Raw genomic sequence first — 18819 nt, 5'->3', positions numbered from 1 at the left:
TCTGAGTATAGGTCCTTTACCTCCTTAGGTGGGTTTATTCCTATGTATTTTTTTTAATTAATTAATTTATTTATTTATTTTTGGCTGTGTTGGGTCTTTGTTTCTGTGCGAGGGCTTTCTCCAGTTGCAGTGAGTGGGGGCCACTCTTCATCGCGGTGCGCGGGCCTCTCACTGTCGCGGCCTCTCCTGTTGCAGAGCACAGGCTCCAGACGTGCAGGCTCAGTAGTTGTGGCTCATGGGCCTAGCCGCTCTGCGGCATGTGGGATCTTCCCGGACCGGGGCACAAACCCGTGTCCCCTGCATTGGCAGGCGGATTCCCAACCACTGCGCCACCAGGGAAGCCCTCCTGTGTGTTTTATTCTTTTTGTTGCAATGGTAAATGGGATTGTTTCCGTAATTTCTCTTTTTGATCTTTTGTTGTTAGTGTATAGGAATGCAAGAGATTTCTGTGCATTAATTTTGTATCCTGCAACTTTACCAAATTCATTGATTAACTCTAGTATTTTTCTGGTGGCATCTTTAGGATTTTCTATGTATAGTATCATGTCATCTGCAAACAGTGACAATTTTACTTCTTCTTTTCTGATTTGGATTCCTTTTATTTCTTTTTCTTCTCTGATTACTATAGCTAGGACTTCCAAAACTATGTTGAATTATAGTGGTGAGAGTGGACATTCTTGTCTTGTTCCTGATCTTAGAGGAAATACTTTCAGTTTTTCACCTTTGAGAATGATGTTTGCTGTGGAATATCTTTTTCCATCCCCTCACTTTCAGTCTGTGTGTGTCTCTAGGTCTGAAGTGGGTCTCTTGTAGACAGCATATATATGGGTCTTGTTTTTGTATCCATTCAGCCAGTCTGTGTCTTTTGGTTGAAGCATTTAATCCATTTACATTTAAGGTAATTATCAATATGTATGTTCCTACTACCATTTTCTTTATTGTTTTGGGTTTGTTTTTGTAGGTCTTTTTCTTCTCTTGTGTTTCCCGCCTAGAGAAGTTCCTTTGGCATTTGTTGTAAAGCTGGTTTGGTGGTGCTGAATTCTCTTAGCTTCTGCTTGTCTGTAAAGCTTTTGATTTCTCTACCAAATCTGAGTGAGATCCTTGCTGGATAGAGTAACCTTGGGTGTAGGTTTTTCCCTTTCATCACTTTAAATATGTCCTGCCACTCCCTTCTGGCCTGCCGTGTTTCTGCTGAAAAATCAGCTGATAACCTTATGGGGATTCCTTGTATGTTATTTTTTTGCTTTTCCCTTGTTGCTTTTAATATTTTTTCTTTGAATTTAATTTTTGTTAGTTTGATTAATATGTGTCTTGGTGTGTTTCTCCTTGGGTTTCTCCTGTATGGGACTCCCTGTGCTTCCTGGACTTGGGTGGCTATTTCTTTTCCCGTGTTAGGGAAGTTTTTGACTATAATCTCTTCAAATATTTCCTCAGACCCTTTCTCTTTCTTTTCTTCTTCTGGGACCCCTATAATTCGAATGTTGGTGCATTTAGTGTTGTCCCAGAGGTCTCTGAGACTGTCCTCATTTCTTTTCAATTCTTTTTTCTTTAATCTGCTCTGCGGCAGCTATTTCCACCATTCTGTCTTTCAGCTCACTTATTCGTTCTTCTGTCTCAGTTATTCTACTATTGATTCCTTCTAGTGTATTTTTCATTTCATTTATCGTGTTGCTCATCCCTGTTTGTTTGCTCTTTAGTTCTTCTAGGTCCTTGTTAAACTTTTCTTGTATTTTCTCAATCCGTGCTTCCATTCTATTTCTGAGATTCTGGATCATCTTTACTATCATTACTGTGAATTCTTTTTCAGGTAGGTTCTCCATTTCCTCTTCATTTATTTGGTCTTGTACGTTTTTACCTTGCTCCTTCATCTGTAGCATATTTTTTTGTTGTCTCATATTTTTGGATGGTTGGGGCTGTGTTCCTGTCTTGCTGGTTGTTTGGCCCTAAGCGTTCAGCACTGGAGTTTGCAGGCAGTTGGGTGGAGCTGGGTCTTGGTGCTGAGATGAGGACCTCCGGGAGACCTCACACTGATTAATATTCCCTGGGACCTGAAGTTCTCTGTTAGTCCTGCTGTTTGGACTTGGTGCTCTCACCACAGGAGCTCAGGTCCTACCTCTGGCCTGGGAATCAAGACTATGCAAGCCATGCAGTGTGGCAGGAAAAAAAAAAAGCAACAAACAGAAAAGAGCAGAACAATAACAAAGAGTAAATAATAAAATAAAACTAGAAAAATAAAAAATATATTAGAAAAAATAACAATAAAAATGAAACAACAGCAAAACAAAACAGAACCACAACAGCAAAAATAAAATAAAAGAAAATAAAAAAGAAAATAAAAAAATGAATAAAAATTAAAAAATCCCTGGTACCTCCTTTACCAGTGTCCTTGCCCCCATGGTGAGCTACAGCCTACCCTTGCCTCCCTAGTAGTCCTCCAAGACCTCTAGGTAGGTCTCTGGACCCATTTTTTCAGCCCCACCTCTGCATGTGTTCTTCTTATCAGTGTTTCTTCCTGGAGCTGGCCTGGAGCACATGTGCCTGTGAAGGCCAGCTGGGGTGCAGGCCTCCATAGGCGCGCCCACAGGGGCCAGCGCAGCTAGAGGAAGCCTTGGAGGGGGGTGGCATTTGGCCCACCTGGACCCACGTCACCAGCGGAGGCCCTGTCAGGGGCGGCACTCGGGCTGTCAGGACCCGTGTGGCCCTTGGAGGCTTTGGTGAGGGTGGGGCTCAGGCCCAGGACCCGCTTGGCCAGAAGAGGCTTTGTTGAGGCAGTGCACGGGCTGTCGGGACCTGTGTGGCCCATGGTGGCTTTCAGGGAAACCAGTGCTTGGGCCTGCTGGGAACTGCGCAGCCCATGGAGGCTTTGTGGAGGGACATTACTCAGGTCTGCTGGGACCCATGAGGCTGGAGGAGACCCCAACTGGAGGAGGCCTCAGCTGAGGCAGGGCTCAGTTCTGGGACCCACGTGGGCAGAGGGGGCCCTGGGGGGGACAGGGCTCAGGCCTGGGACCCATGCAGCTGGAAGAAGCCTTGGTGGGGCAGAGGGGGTTGTGCAGCTCAGGCCCGGGACCCCAGCAGGCTTCTAGTGTCCAAGCGGGCGGAGGAGACGTCGGCTGCATTCCCTTCTGATTCCCCGATCCCCCCAAGGTCCCTCTTCTTCCCTGTTGATCCCCTTGCTGTGAGTGGGCCCCTCCAAGTGTGGGAACCTCTCCCCTCCCCCATCCCCCCCTTAGGTGTGCTGGTCCCATCCTGCCTTCACTTTTCCTCCCCCCGCTCCCTCCCACGTCCTACCTCATTACGTGGGGATTCCTCCCATCCCCTTAGGTGTCCGAGGTCCACCACCAGCGACTAGTAGGTGCCCTAGTTGTGAGGAGATGCTAACTCCATGTCCTCCTACTCTGCTATCTTGACTCTGCCCCATCTTATGTTTTTTCAGTAATATATTTGATAAGCTAATCTGCTGAGAGTGAGGACAGAGGGGTGGCATAGGGGTCTTGAGAAAAATGCTAACTGTTTAGAACTGAGGACTGCAAGAAAGCCCTAACCAGAGACAAAAAGATCACTGAGCAGTTCAGGGAGTGTATCTTTTTTGGGCTCCCTTTGATTTAAACGTGAAACAAAACACTCCTCGGTTTTGCATTTGTTTTCCAACTCCAAGGGCATTTTGATATCAAAGCTCATAAATGGTTACTTGATTAGACCACTGCCTTTGCTTTCTCTAGGAAGAATCCTTCCCATGTATTTCCTCCTAAACTTCTCTCTTTGAGTAAGTCTGGGTCAGTTTGACAACTGTCACCACCTTTTTCTTTTTCTTTTTTTTTCTGTTAGCAGCTCCCCACTTCTCTTTTTGAGGGAAAAATTATAATCCTCCACACACTTCCTCCTCAACCCTCTACCACACCATTTCTACCTTCTCCAACCCAAAGCCCTTCTTTCACAGTACCGATGAGTTATATTAGTATCTGCTAAGAGCTGAGCATATTTCCTTCTTTATATTCTAATTTTAACTACATATAATGTGGGATGCTGTGTTAATTTCTATTTAACTTTTCTACTAATGTGCTCATTCATTCATTCAAAAATTTTTCTAGTGCCCAGTATGTGCCAGTCATGGAACTAGACAACCAGGGATAGAAAGAATAAGATCTGGCACCTAAAAGTCATATCATGCTGTAAACTCTCTTTTCATCTATGTTTAAGGGTGGTCTCACTCAGAATACACTGTGTGAAAATTTTTAGAATGAAGAATTAACATTTTTCTTTCAGTTTCTTTCTGCTGTTTAATCAATGATAGTCCTATTTTTACCATGGAGAAAAATGTTGGTGTTTTATTTTCACAGTTTTAAAATTTTTTCTTCCTTTAGGAAATTGAAATAAGGTAAAGGGATGAAGTATTTCTTGATTTTATTGACTTCATGTGTAAAATGAGATACACCTACACAGGCACATTTGTTTCATATTTAAATGAGGAACTGCTGCTTCCTCATTAAAAAACAGTAGTGTGTGCTCATGATGCTTGAAATAGAAAATCAGAGGATGATGATAAGCTTTCATCATCATGTTTCTCCTTCCTCACAAGTTTACTTCTTTTTATGATCCTAGGAAAGGAGAGAACACATGGCATTTGATGATTTGTGTTCTTCCATGTGTTATTGAATTCATTCCTTCAATATCTCCTTTTATGTTTTGAAAATATTTTCTGAATAAACCTTATCACATACAGGGAATGAAAATGGGCTTCTCTTTTAATCCAATAATCAGATGTACTAAGAGGTGCAACATTATCTATTTTAGAAATATGAATCTTCAGTAAGAATAAGATTGACTTGTGGGAATTCCCTGGTGGCCCAATGGTTAGGTCTCTGCACTTTCACTGCTGAGGGCCTGGGTTCGATCACTGGTCAGGGAACTAAGATCTTGCAAGCCTTACAACACAGCCAAAAAAAAAAAAAAGAAAGAAACTGAAATCAAGATTGACTTGGAAGTTTCTAGAAATATTCAATGCAATTTTAATATTCATTTGATGCAGAAGAGAAATGATCAACAGGAAATATTTTAATATACCTGTTGCCAACATAGTTACTCATCTGAAGACATCCTCACCATTTTAACCCAATAAAGCAAAAACCAAACCAAAACCCAACGATAATAAAACATAATATTTCATGTTTATGTTCATGATAATACAAATGGAGCTTATTTTTAAATCTTATTTTTAAAGTTACAAATAACTTTTAATTAATTAGTCAATTAATCAGTTAAAGGCCTATTTTACGGCAGGCCTCTACCAAGTGCTGAGAATGGAGAGATGACGGTAGTTTAGTGGGAGTGACTGACATGCTTATCAACAACTGCATTAGTATTGTTAGTGCCATGTGAGGTATGTATTCTGTGGTGTGAATGCACAGAGGAGAGCGCATCTCTCTCATGAGTGGATCCAAGAAGCTACCAATGGATCTCAGAATGCTTTAACTGAGTTTGGAGGTACCAGTAAGCATTAGCCAGACAGATGGGGAGGGAAAAAGCATTTCAGGTAGACAGAGTGATTATAACATGTGAAAGCATGAAAGCATTGAATGTCATAGGGTGTACAAAGAATTCCTGGTGGATTTAATTTTACTTTTGAATTTGTTCTTTTAATTTGTTATTGATTTTAGTAAGGCCGGAATACAGAGCGTGTATGAAGTGGAAGGAGATGGAAGCAGAGCAAATCTTTAGGGTCAGAAACTAAATGACATGTATACCAAAGATATTCAATGTTATCCTGAAGACTTCCAGGGATCTCTTAAATAATTTAAAATGGGAAAAGTGCATGGTAAGATTTGTGCTGTAGAAAGGACTCTGGCAGCAATGTGCAGAGTTGTTTGGGGAGTACGTGGTCAGAGAGCAGTAGAGACAGTGGTTTTTAGGAGCTACTGTCTAACTCAGGTGAAAGATGATATACTGTCTAACATATGAGGGATGGAGAGAGGAGATTAAATTTGAGGGTATTTATTGATAAGTTATAGTCTGTAAGTCTTGGAAGGGATTGGATATGTGTGTGGGGGTGGAGGTAATAGTGAAGGAGGATGGTGAATCTCAAGTTTCTGATTTGGACAGCTGGAAATATCATGGGGCCATTCACTAAGACCAAGAATACATTAAATATGCAGAGTTGGAGATGGGGGGGAGAAGGTGATGATAAGATTGATTTTTAACATGTTAAGAGTCAGATGCCTGTAGAATATCTGAGTAAGAGGTGGCCAATGGCCAATTAGATACATAGGTCTAGTGCTTAGAAGAAAAGTCTAAGTTGGTGATATAGATTGCATGATGGTCTTTTGCATTGATGTTGAATTCTTAGAGAGTTGGTGGCATATCTGGTGCTTCTTTGTTTCTCCAGCACATTGCACAGGGCAAGCTTTAGGGTTGCATACAATTCCCAAAGCCTAACATTTTCTGTTCTAGTCACTAGGATGAGGCCCATTAATGAAAAAGAATAAAAGATCTTCTATTAACCAATGCCAATTTACTTTTTTTCCCAATCCAATTGTTGATACCATAGAAAGAGCTAAATTGGTGGGGCAGTACAAAGCCTAATTGAAGTCAAAGTTAGATTGAAGAATAGCAGTAAAGTATCATGTCAGCTACCTGGTATGATTTGAAAGACATTTGGTTGGTGCCTGCCCAGGATTTCTTCTTTCATTTTCTGTCACATTGTCTGAAAGTTCATCATTACCATTAGAGTCATTGCTTTGGACCATCAGGGGTTTTCATTTTTAAGGAGTTGTTTGGTAAATACCCTAGTTAAAGGTAATACCATGGAAATTATCAAATGGTCTTAATGGAGTCCATAATAGATTAGAGCTTTTTGGGATACCTAGAGAAAGGATAATTGAGATAGAAGCAGAGTATGGCTCGTTTTGTTCTACTTGTTCACATCTTATTGACATTTCCTTGAAGTTAATTAGCTTAATAATGAAAAATTAATGATTTTAATCTTGGAAATAATGGAAGAAATTTCTTTCCTATTAAATTCACATTCCTTCCCCTCAGAAGTTAAGGTTACTACTCTTTTGGAAAACATTATTAAGGATTCTAGATATTCCAAAAATAATCTGTAAATATCAATGAAATTGTTAATAAGAGAGAACCTTTGCTACGTTACAAAGAAGATGGAGGTGTGTGATAAGAACCATAGTATGTGAGATTTGTTGAAATTAGTCTTTATTCTCTTATGTGTATATATCTTCACATAAGTATACGATAGGACTGTTTTTATTAGGGTTATACTACCTGCTATAGTAAATAACCCCCCAACTTTAAGTGATTTAACACAATAGAAGCATATTTCTTGCTCATATAACAATCCAAGGAAGTTGATCTTTGGCATATGGCATTCTTCTATGCACTGATTCAGTGGCTTTGCTGTCCCCTGGGATCTTGTCACTTGCATCCAACTGGTAGAAGGATGGAGAAAGTATGGAGAAGTTTCACTTGCTTCTTAAGTTGTTGCATGCATGGAAGTGACACACATCAGTTCTGTCTCAATCCATTGGTGAGGACTAGGGTCAGGCCCACACCTAGATGCAACGAATGCTGGGAAATGTATTCCTGGCTGGCAGCTGTTTCCCAGTAACAAACCTATACAATGCAAGGGGGAGGACAGAATTTTGTAGACAACTAGCTACCTGGCTATAGGGACTATATGATAGATATAAGCGAAACACAAAGATCACACATAAAAATTACTTACTATTTTATAACCACACTTGAAATATATGATGACGTCTGTGTAGAAATTAAATGCTTTAGATTGATACTTTTGATTAGTTCTGCATGTTATGCTATTTCTGAGATCCCTTGAATATTAGCAAGAATGTAGGCTTCCATATTCATTACGTGTGAAAAACTGAGACTTTCTTTCCTTATTTTTAAGGTTGGACAAAATTTGCCCGATTGACACGGGCTTTGACAAATAGCCGAAGTGTTTTGCAACAGCTCACGCCAATGAATAAAACAGAGGTGGTCCACAAACATTCAAGACTAGCTGAAGTAAGTGCGAGATTAACTTTACTTCCCAACATGGTGGTGGTCATACATTTTTTCCCCCACAAATGTTTCAATTATTTGAAACATTTATTATTATAAATGGCTATTATTTTACAAACACTTATATGCTAATTGATTTTTCCTTGTAGAATTATAGAAATTTCCTATATTTCTTTTTATGCTCTCCTACTTTGGAAATGGGAAGGTAAATTATGACATCCCAGGGGATGTCTGTACAGAATGAAGTTTTCTTTGAGCAAATGAGATAGGGAGTTCACTAATTCGTTAATTTATGTGTGCAGCACACACTTATTGAGGGTTTGCTCCATGCTTGGTACTCTGCAAAGGATGTAAAGATGAATAGGCCATTGGCCCTATCATCAAGGAGTTAAAGATCCAGCAGAGGAGGGAGGGGTTACCTGAATGAGATGATACCAGGGCTGAGTGAATCTTTTTTTTTTTTTTTAATTGAAGTATAGTTGATTTACAATGTTGTGTTAGTTTCCGGTGTACAGCGAAGTGATTTAGTTATATATATATATATATATATATATATTATATAGATATGTACTCTTTTTCCTATTCTTTCAATTATAGGTTATTATAAGATATTGAATATACAGTAGGACCTGTTGTTTATCTATTTCATATATAGTGGTGTCTGCTAATCCCAAATTCCTAATTTATCACTTCCCCACCTTTCCCCTTTGGTAACTATAAGTTTGTTTTCTATATCTGTGAGTCTGTTTCTGTTTTGTAAATAAGTTCATTTGTGTCATATTTTAGATTCTACATATAAGTGATATCATATGATATTTGTCTTTGTCTGATGCTTCGCTTAATATGACAATCTCTAGGTCCATCCATGTTGCTGCAAATGACATTATTTCATTCTTTTTTATGGCTAATATTCTGTTGTATATGTATACCACATCTTCTTTATCCATTCATCTGTCAATGGACATTTAGGTTGTTTCCATGTCTTGGCTATTGTAAATAGTGCTGTTATGAACATTGGGGTGCGTGTATCTTTTTTTTTAAATAAATATATTTTATTTATTTATTTTTGGCTGCATTGGGTCTTCATTGCTGCACGTGGGCTTTCTCTAGTTGCGGCGAGCAGGGGCTACTCTTCATTGCGCTGCACGGGCTTCTCATTGCGGTAGCTTCTCTTGTTGAGGAGCATGGGCTCTAAGCATGTGGGCTTTAGTAGTTGTGGCATGTGGGCTCAGTAGTTGTGGCTCGTGGGATCTAGAGCATAGGCTCAGTAGTTGTGGTGCATGGGCTTAGTTGCTCTGCGGCATGTGGGATCATCCGGACCAGGGCTTGAACCCATGTCCCCTGCATTGGCAGGTGGATTCTTAACCACTGCGCCACCAGGGAAGTCCCTGCATGTATCTTTTCGAATGAGAGTTTTCTCTGGATATATTAGGCTGAGTGAATCTTGAAGGAAAAATATGTTGAAGAAGAGATGAAGGTCATTTATACCAGGGAAGCCAGCATGTGCAAACACTCAGAGATGAGATAGTATGGTGCCTTTCAGTGTGAATTCAATGTGGGTGAAGTCAGGTAGGGGAGGAAAGGTGAAGGTGGTATACAGTGAACAGTGGTGTTTGGTGTCCCATGTGCCAGGGAAATGACATGATCACATTTGTGCTTCACAAAACCTCTCACAGGAAGATTGGTCCCAATGGTCTTTGTAATTCCATGTTTTAATTGTATTAATTTGAAAACATCAGTCTAAGAATGGGTCCATAGATGTCACCAGATTGCCTAAAGAGATCCATGGCACAAAAATGTTCAAGAACCTTTGTTTGACCTAGTGGCTCTGTGTTGAAATGGTAGATAGAGAAGCAAGTTAAGAGGTTCTAGTAGTAATTCAGCTAGGATGACCATGGCCTTAAGCAAGGGAGCCAGTAGCAGAAGTGGGCAGATTGCAGATGTACCAAGATTAGAGTCAAGGGGATGAGTCAAGGACAACTCTATGTTTTTGGCTTGAACAGCTGGGTAGATAATGCTACTGTTAATAAAATGTCAAATAGAAGAGGAAGAAGAGAAAGTTTGGGGGCAATGAAAATAAGTTTAGTTTTGGACATACTAAGTTTGAAGTGCCTGACAGGAAGTTCAAGTGGAGATCCCTAAAAGGGAGAGGGATTTATGGGTCTGGCTCTGGAGAGATCTCTGGGTTTGAGTTGCAGGCCTTGGTATCATCCTCATAAAGCCATAGGACTAGGTAATGTTACCCGTAAAAAGTGTATTGAAACCAAAGAGAAAAGGAATGAGGACAGAACTCCAAGGCAGCTAGAAGCTTTGCTGTTCACATGTCTTCTGTCATCATCATGTGTCTTACTGGTATAAAAGATGACAAAAAGCTAATCAAGTTACCAAAATTATGCCGAGCATTGAATAGGCACTCACAAAGCATTCTGAGGTAACTTACCAAAGAAAAGAAAGATTAAATGTATATCTTCATCAGTTTGCTTTGCTGGAGAAAAGTGAGTTGAAGTTCTCAAGAGTAGCTTTCTTAACTAGTTGCAGACATTAAATTTAGTTTGGAGAGGGTTAGGAAGTAAAGTATGTTCTCTGATTTGGAAGGGCTCTGGAGTTTTTCTTGACCATAGCTAAAAGAGAGACTCGTGTGGCTTCCTGCTCTAAATAGCACTGTTAGCTGGGGGAGAGAGACATGTTTTTAAAAGCCCAAATAAGACATTAACATATCTAAATGTTAACTAATAATAGTAATCACAATATTTTAAAAGATGATATGCAATTAGTACAAGATTTAAAGCAGACAATTAGATACAACTTCCTTTTTTCAATCGTGCTTGTTAATAAGTACTACTTGATTTTTTTTTTTTTTAATTTATTTTAGGCTGTGTTGGGTCTTCTTTGCTGCTCACGGGCTTTCTCTAGTTGCAGCGAGCGGTGGCTTCTCTTGTTGCGGAGCACATACTCCAGGTGCGCGGGCTTCATTAGTTGTGGCTCATGGGTTTAGTTGCTCCGCAGCATGTGGGATCTTCCTGGACCAGGGCTTGAACCCGTGTCCCCTGCATTGGCAGGCAGATTCTTAACCACTGCTCCACCAGGGAAGCCCTGTACTACTTGATTTTGAAGTTACTTTCTTTTCTGCCTTTGGTTGTCCGTTTCTTTCTACAAATCAAGCTAAAGTGTAGGAGCTTGTTTCTGTGACTGCTGACTTTTGCAGTTATGATTCTTACTGGGTCTTAACTTATTCAGTTTTTCTTTCTTTGTTAACACAATTGGGCAAGAACAAGAGGAAAGAGAGGAAAATTTTCTACCTTAGCAGCCTGAATCACTCAGGATAGTTTTTTTCTTCTATATCGAATGGAAAGTTCCTTTCCGATTGACAGCTTATCATTTTTACTTCTACTTTTGAGGAACTTTCATTCCTGTTTCTTCCCACCTGATTTTTTTCTTTTTTTTTGCTTTGCCTTTTGATTATTGTTAGTTTCTTTATCAGTCATCCCTAATTCACAAACCTGATTCAAATACAAAACTGCTTTCTGTCAGGTCTTAGGCTTGATTTCAGAGAACATGTGGAAATAAGAAGGTTTTCAACAGAGATTTAGTCTGTATGTGCTCTTAGATCTTCAAAGACTGACCTAAAAGAAGCACCAAGTTAGCAGAAAGATATAGTTTTTCCAGTTGTACTCAGAGTCATATAATTTGCTCAGCTTGAGTATTTGGATTTGCTGTTAAATTTCAGGCTCTTTCACTTTTTCAAACACATATAAATTTTATCTTAATTCCACCAGGCCCCCTAAATTTGGAGCTGATCCCCACTTTCAAAGATCCTGGTCTCCATGTAGGCAGTTCATCTGTTTTCCACAGGTTCTGACATCCTGCTGATTGGCTTCAGCTTCTCACTTGTATCTGTGGTACTGAGTCCTTTAGAATCAGTGTGCTCAGATATTCAGAGAGAAAGAATATGTCTGTCTCAGTACAAAAATACATCAGTAAATGTGATTTCATCCCCCCTCTACCTAAGGCTTATTGCTCCTGAAAGTACAAATGAAATAACAAAGCGAAGAATTGTTACTCACTGCTTTATAAAGGAGTCCTAGTGATGGGGCTGAGATTAAAGTAGTGCTCTGTATATGAGAAGGATCAAAGCTGAAGCACATAGCTAGTCCCTTTCTTTGTTGCTGCCATTCTTCTCCTCCTCTTCCTGCCCATCCTCCTTCTTCTCTTGTAGCAGTTTTGGACTGCTTTACAAATGCAAGTCCCCTTCCGAAGAACTGGGTTATGAATGTCTAAAGAAATATAAGACAAGGGTTTTTATTTTGAACTGTACATTATAATCACCTGGAAAGATTTTGAAAATATAGATTCTCTGGGAACCCACACAAGATGAATTTAATTATTTTCTGGCGTGGGGTCTGAGTATGAGTATACTTTATTTTTAAAAACTTCTCCAGAAGATTCTAGTTTGTAGCCAGATTTAAGAAATACTGAACTCAAGAGTGATTCCATTCCATCTCTAGAGGAGACATCTTACATTTTTCCAGGGTGTTGAGTGGGGCCGACTTGTCTATTAACACAGTGTGTAGGGCCCACATGATGTTTGAATTTCTACTAATAGTAGAAGGAAAAAATGAACTTTTAGGTAAAAGAATTTTGAATATATAATATTAATTTATTCATCTTTGTAAAAATACAGTTGTAAAATATAATTTTTATTTTATTATTTTTAAGGAGGAAAGGGTCTAAGAAGGCAAAAATACCCAGGACCCATGAAGGTCCTAATGTACCCTGGCACTGAGTTTATTTTCTAACTATGATTTCCTTGTGCTCAAACTATAGACTGTAGCAAAATATTAACATTGAATATGAAGGAAATTTTCATGTTTAACACAGTGAAATTAGAATGAATAGATCAGTGGTTGAAAAGTGAAAGAGAGGCCATGGTTCTGTATGATTCTGTGTATGTAATGCTTTGTCTCAACATAAGCTTACCTGCCTGTAGGATAATTTGTTGCTAAGTAATTTAAGACCTTATGGGAAAAGTATGACTGGGGCACTGATAATGAGGATAAATATGTAAAAATCTTTATAAATAGTTCTTATAACTCCCAAACTTAAAACAATAATTATAATATACATCTAAAGAGAATATCAGTGATGTTTTTCACATTTCAGAATAGCAATGATTATATTATATTATATGCTTAGTTTTCAGTTATGTAAGTTCTATGTATGAGAGACTTTTCAGGATAAATCTCTCTCAAGTTTCAAAAAATGCTAGTATACTTATTTTGCTTTGTGGCATAAGAATTACATGCTAACCGGTATTTTTGTTTACATCTATTTGTACATTCACAAATTTAGTGCATTTATGATTTTATAATTTGAACTTGTTGACTCCTACTTTCTGGGTCCCGTTAGTCCTAGGGACACTAAATACTTGGATGCATAAGATGGTAAAGCTGCTGAAAACATTGTTTATCAAAGTCCCACTTACAAACTCCTTAATACACAGGTTTACTCAGCTTTAGCTTCACTGATGGCATGGAGCAGAGGTCTCTGACCTGCTGCTTCAACTCCTTTTCACAATTTCCAGGTTCCAGGTTCTGGAAGGAAGTGCTAAGTCCTGTGTTTGTTACCTTTGCCCAGGGTTGCCCAGACCTCTGCTCTTGCTCTGTCATCTGCTTTTTCTCATTGTCTCTTTAATGAGACCTAATCAGAGTAAGTCAAGGTTCATATAACATTACATTGAATTTTTTCCATTTGTCGAAAAGGTATGGAGAAGCAAACCTGAATATTTAGATTTTTTTTTTCCTAAAGGGAATTTGCATCTGAGCAGGAAATCCAATATTCTTTAAGTCCTGATTGAAAGGAAAAAAGGGAAAAGCAGGTTATAACATTTATACCCCTGATATTGCTGTGACAGTCATTAGGGCCCTGGCTGAGTCCCGCACAACAGCAAGATCACCAGCAGTGGGGCCTGGGGGTTCAGCAAGGCCATCAGAATCAAAGTTATGCTCCTTGAGGTGCCAAATATGTGAAGAATGGATAACGGTGAGTCATGCAAATAGCAGTTGGGCAGTCAGTGAGAGATGTGTGATTCTAGGCAAGCCTGCCAAGTGAGGGTACAGAACTTGCAGAAGTGGGTGTCCAGCAGTGCTGTGGATCAGTGCCGGTGCTGGGGGAGGTCATCGAGAGCATGGGACTGCGGGTTGACCCTTGAGCTGGACCAGGCAGTTGGAGGCTCCTTACCCCCACCCTTGTCCTTGGAATGTATACTCTGCTCACCATTCCCACAATGGGGGCCATTTTCAAGGATGCAGGCTTGAGAGAGTAAGGTGTTGTTGAGACCTTCAGGTGTTGTTGTGACCTCCAGTCACACCTGTATATGTGACTGAACCCAGTTAAGGCTTCTGTATAAACTTTTAATATTTGGTGGGTGGGTTCAGAGATCTACTGGTCTTGTGGCTGCCCAATAAAAGCCTTGTAAGTTCCCTTGCATATTAAAACTGCCACCTACCAATCTGGAGTGGTCTGCCTCTTTCTTTGGTCTCTCCCTGCCCTCCATGTATGGGGGCCAGTTTTTGAACCAACAGTTGGCCACTGGAGAGAAAACCAGGGGGAATGGCGGACAGATCAACTTTGGTAGAGTGATTGCACATGGAGTGACTTTGAACAAACCTTGATACAACTTAAGAGAAGAGGGAGATGAAACTACAGAGCCTGACTGGCCTTGATTAATAGGCTGTGGTTTGGCTGCCAGTAAATTTGAATTCATTACTAACTGTGCAGAGATGTCCGGGTCATTATATATACATTTTCTCTCTTTTAGGTTCTTCAGCTGGGATCAGATATCCTTCCTCAGTACAAGCAAGAAGCGCCAAAGACGCCACCACACATTATTTTACACTATTGTGCTTTTAAAACAACTTGGGATTGGGTGATTTTAATTCTTACCTTCTACACCGCCATTATGGTTCCTTATAACGTGTCCTTCAAAACGAAGCAGAACAACATAGCCTGGCTGGTGCTGGACAGTGTGGTGGATGTTATTTTTCTGGTTGACATTGTTTTAAATTTTCACACGACCTTTGTGGGACCTGGTGGAGAGGTCATTTCTGACCCCAAGTTGATCAGGATGAACTATCTGAAAACTTGGTTTGTGATCGATCTGTTGTCTTGTTTACCTTATGACATCATCAATGCCTTTGAAAATGTTGATGAGGTAAGTTTCTTTTTCTTTTTAGTACTTGAATCACATGTTTTGAGAAAATTAGGATAAAAGGAGTTTACAGATAATCCAAACTTCTTTTTAGCCACCACTTTCAATCTTCATCCTACTAAACACTTGCTGTAAATTATCATATTTGATTACCTTATAATTTTCATCTGCTTTTTTTTTCTTGATTTCTGGTTGAAAATACTGATTACTAGAAAAATGGCTATGGTTGGAGGTTGTGGTTGAAAGAGGTGGAGCAGAAGAAAAGCCACAGCATTTGGAGTCAAATATGGTTTATGAATTAGATAATTGATTGAAAGGTGATGAAATAGATGTGTGGTTTTTTTTTTTTTTTTTTTTTTTTTTGGGAAAACTGTGGCATTTTAAAACTCTGCACCCATAGGTCTTTTGACTCCTTCTCCTCCAGATAGCAGTGCTTGAGTTAACAAAAAGATACAGAAAATTTTATGGAAGAGAAATTCTTGAATTTTTGCCTTTTTGGTTTCTTTTTTATAATTTTTGCTTTAAATTTTGTCTAAGTACATTTGTGGTTAGAGACTATATTGGATGACTTCTGATGTCTGGTCACATTCAAGATTCTGCTTATTCAATGTTATCTGCACAACGAGAAATACTTAAAACGTGTAATATCTTGAAAGACCATTTTATTCAGAGCTTCTTAGCTTCTAACCTAGTAGTGGATGATTTTCAACTTGCTACACAAAGGATGTATATAAATGAGTCAATATAGAATGTATCTATTATTAAAATATGTTCATAATAATAATTACAAACTTAATTTCCCTGAAGATTTTACTCTGTCCTCGTAGACTGTTCAGATGGAAAATTCTGCACTACATTGTTGTCATTGTTTGTGTATTTGGGAGGTAGATTGCAACTGCAACTTTTCTTCAGTAACTTTTTCCATAACATTTCTGCATTCAATCAACTTTAATCATATTAAAAATATTTCCCTGAAAGTTAAGTATAGACATTGTATTTTGATGCTGTACACGTAATTGTTACTTGAAAAATTGGGGGAAAAAAAGGAATCATAGTAATTTGTTTTCTAATTTTAGATTTTACCTACATCAAGCTTTTAAAGGTATATTTCTTTCCTATTTACCTTCTGGAAGGGTTGAGAGGGGTTAATTTTGAAAATGCTAATCATATGATAAGAAGATAATAAGTAGTATTTATATGTTCACTTACTAAATGGATTACTATATTAAGATCAATGCATTAAGATTTTCATTATTTAGAACATAGGCATAAAGCTTTTAATAAAAATAATTAAAAGATTGGTTTAATTCATAGAAAAGTGAATACATTAAACAGATCACATAATAATAAATGCATTTAATATACAATACAAATACATGAAGAGATCCTCAGACTTACTAATATTAAGGAAAATGCAAAGTAAACCTACAAACTACACTGACATACCATCAGTTACCACACACACTAGATTGGTGAGAAGGTGGCTAAGGATGTGCACTGCTCAGATCTCCTTTCATGAAAACCTGCTGCATGGAGCACAGTTAGGGGATTCCTGGAAGTGGCTCCTGGTTTGGGAAAGCCAATCATTAGCATCTCTTTCAAACTCAGCATTCAGTGATATCACACTGTCACACTGGTAGCTTGAAACTGGCCACAATGGGAGTATTTACACCCAGAAAGTCGCAAATGCTATGAATAAAAACTTTTCTTTAACTTTCTGTGGAATTAGTTGTTAATCATTTACCAACACACCACTGAACACAGTTGACTGACACCTGCTATGGTTTTCTGATCTGCTGCAGGTCACACATTGAAGCCATATTTCCCCAACGTTGTGCCCAGCCAGTGACTAAGAATGGTAGTAACATTATGATTAGTTTACCCCTGCTCAATAAAGAGCTCCTCTATTGAGCAACTTTTGCTCTGGGACTCCCCATTTACCTGTGCTGTGGTTGAGGCTCTTTCTACACAATTCTTACTCCCCTCTTCACAGGTTTCAGACCTGCATTGTGGTCTGAAGGCTCCTCCCTCCTCCGTTTCTCCTTCATAGACATTTATCTCAGTAAAAGTCTTGCATATCTAACCCTGACTTGGCATTACTCTGTAGGGGACCTGAACTGGTGAAGCGATGGGGTGAGGCCTCTCATACATTGCTCAAGGGAATGTTGGTAAAACTTCCATGAAGAATAATTGGCAATATTTCATTTTAAAAAAGAAAAGACACTAGGGGCAACCACTAGGGGCAATCCCCTTGTTTAAGGGATTCTTTATTATTTGCTTCCGTCACCAAACAGCCAGATTATGTACCTACCTCTTGGTTTTTCAGTTTTACGACTTGTCTTTGACTTCTCACTATGGAATTTGAAGTTTTAGCCTCTTTCTCCCTGCCCTAACTGTATATATGCACTATTTCCATCACCTCATTCTCACAGTATAGGTATACCATTCTTTTGGTTCCATAAATAGTAGGTATTTATATCATTACTACTACAAATATGCTATTTATAGCTGAACCTTCAACATGCTGTGATTACTTTTCCTTTTCTGCACTTTCCATTTTCCTGAGAGTTGGTTTTATCATTTGCTTAGTTTTATGTACTAATCACTAACTCAATCGTTAAGCTCTATGCCAGTTGTCTAAATCTCCCTCCAATACATTGATACAAGTAATATTCTATCAACATCATTTGCTTAAACAGATCTCTCTACACTCTACCCTCCCACCTGATGGACAGTTTGGCTAGCTGTAATATCCTAGGCCAGAGATAATTTCTCCTCAGATTTTGAAAGACACAGTGCCATTACAGTCTACCTTCTAATAATTCTAAGAAACTTTAAGCCATTGTGACCTGTTTTCTCTTTCTGGAAATTTGATGTATCTTCTCTGTCCAGGGTTCTGAATCTTTCCAGTAATATGCTTTAGTGTAAGTCCCATTTTCATCAGTTTTGCTGGGCACTGACTGGGTAGCCTTTTTCAATCGAGAAAAGCATGTTTTCTGTTTTGATTTTTTTCTTATGATGATTTTCTCCATCCCTTTCCCCCCTCTTTTCCATTCTCTCTCTTGCTGGAACTCCTTTTGTTCTTATACCTACTAGACTTCTCTGATTCCTTTTTTTTTCTTCCCTTATTTTCCAATCCTTTATATTTTTGCTATACTTTCTGGAAGATTTTCTCAACATTATTTTCCAACTTTTCTTGTAACTAATAATGCTTTTATTTTGCTTAAAGTCTTTTTGGCTTGATACTAATTGAGCTAAACTAGCATTTGTATAGTATTTGATATATGTATTTCTATTATTTAACTTTTTATCATTCTAGATTATTATACTCTAGTTGTGTCTTTGATAAATAGTCTATACATTCTAAGAGTCTTTCTAACTGGGAAGTTTAGTCTATTTACACTTATTGTGATTAATTACCTTTTGATTTTCTTACAGCATCTTATTTTCCATTGTAAAATGCTTTTTCTTCACTTTTCTCTGTTTTTATTTTTGCTTCTTTTCTGACATCTTTTGGATTGATTGAATTTTTTAAATCTCCTGGATTTCCTCTACTGGATTAGAAGTTTTTCTGTTAATTG

At 38.7% G+C, this 18819-nt stretch overlaps 1 protein-coding gene across 1 annotated transcript in view; it reads left to right on the top strand.

Annotated features, from left to right (window-relative positions):
• The window catches only part of KCNH5 (potassium voltage-gated channel subfamily H member 5), a 345928-nt gene that overhangs the window by 59251 nt on the left and 267858 nt on the right, over positions 1-18819 (top strand). The window contains exons 5-6 of the mRNA XM_061182660.1: positions 7919-8034; positions 14849-15241. Coding sequence (XP_061038643.1) covers positions 7919-8034; positions 14849-15241 — 509 coding nt within the window. The remainder of the gene's footprint in view (positions 1-7918; positions 8035-14848; positions 15242-18819) is intronic.

This window comes from Eubalaena glacialis, chromosome 2, assembly GCF_028564815.1.
Source record: "Eubalaena glacialis isolate mEubGla1 chromosome 2, mEubGla1.1.hap2.+ XY, whole genome shotgun sequence".
Taxonomy (NCBI): Eukaryota; Metazoa; Chordata; class Mammalia; order Artiodactyla; family Balaenidae; genus Eubalaena; species Eubalaena glacialis.
The sequence above is the reverse complement of the archived record's forward strand: the minus strand, read 5'-3'. Positions and strand labels throughout refer to the sequence as shown.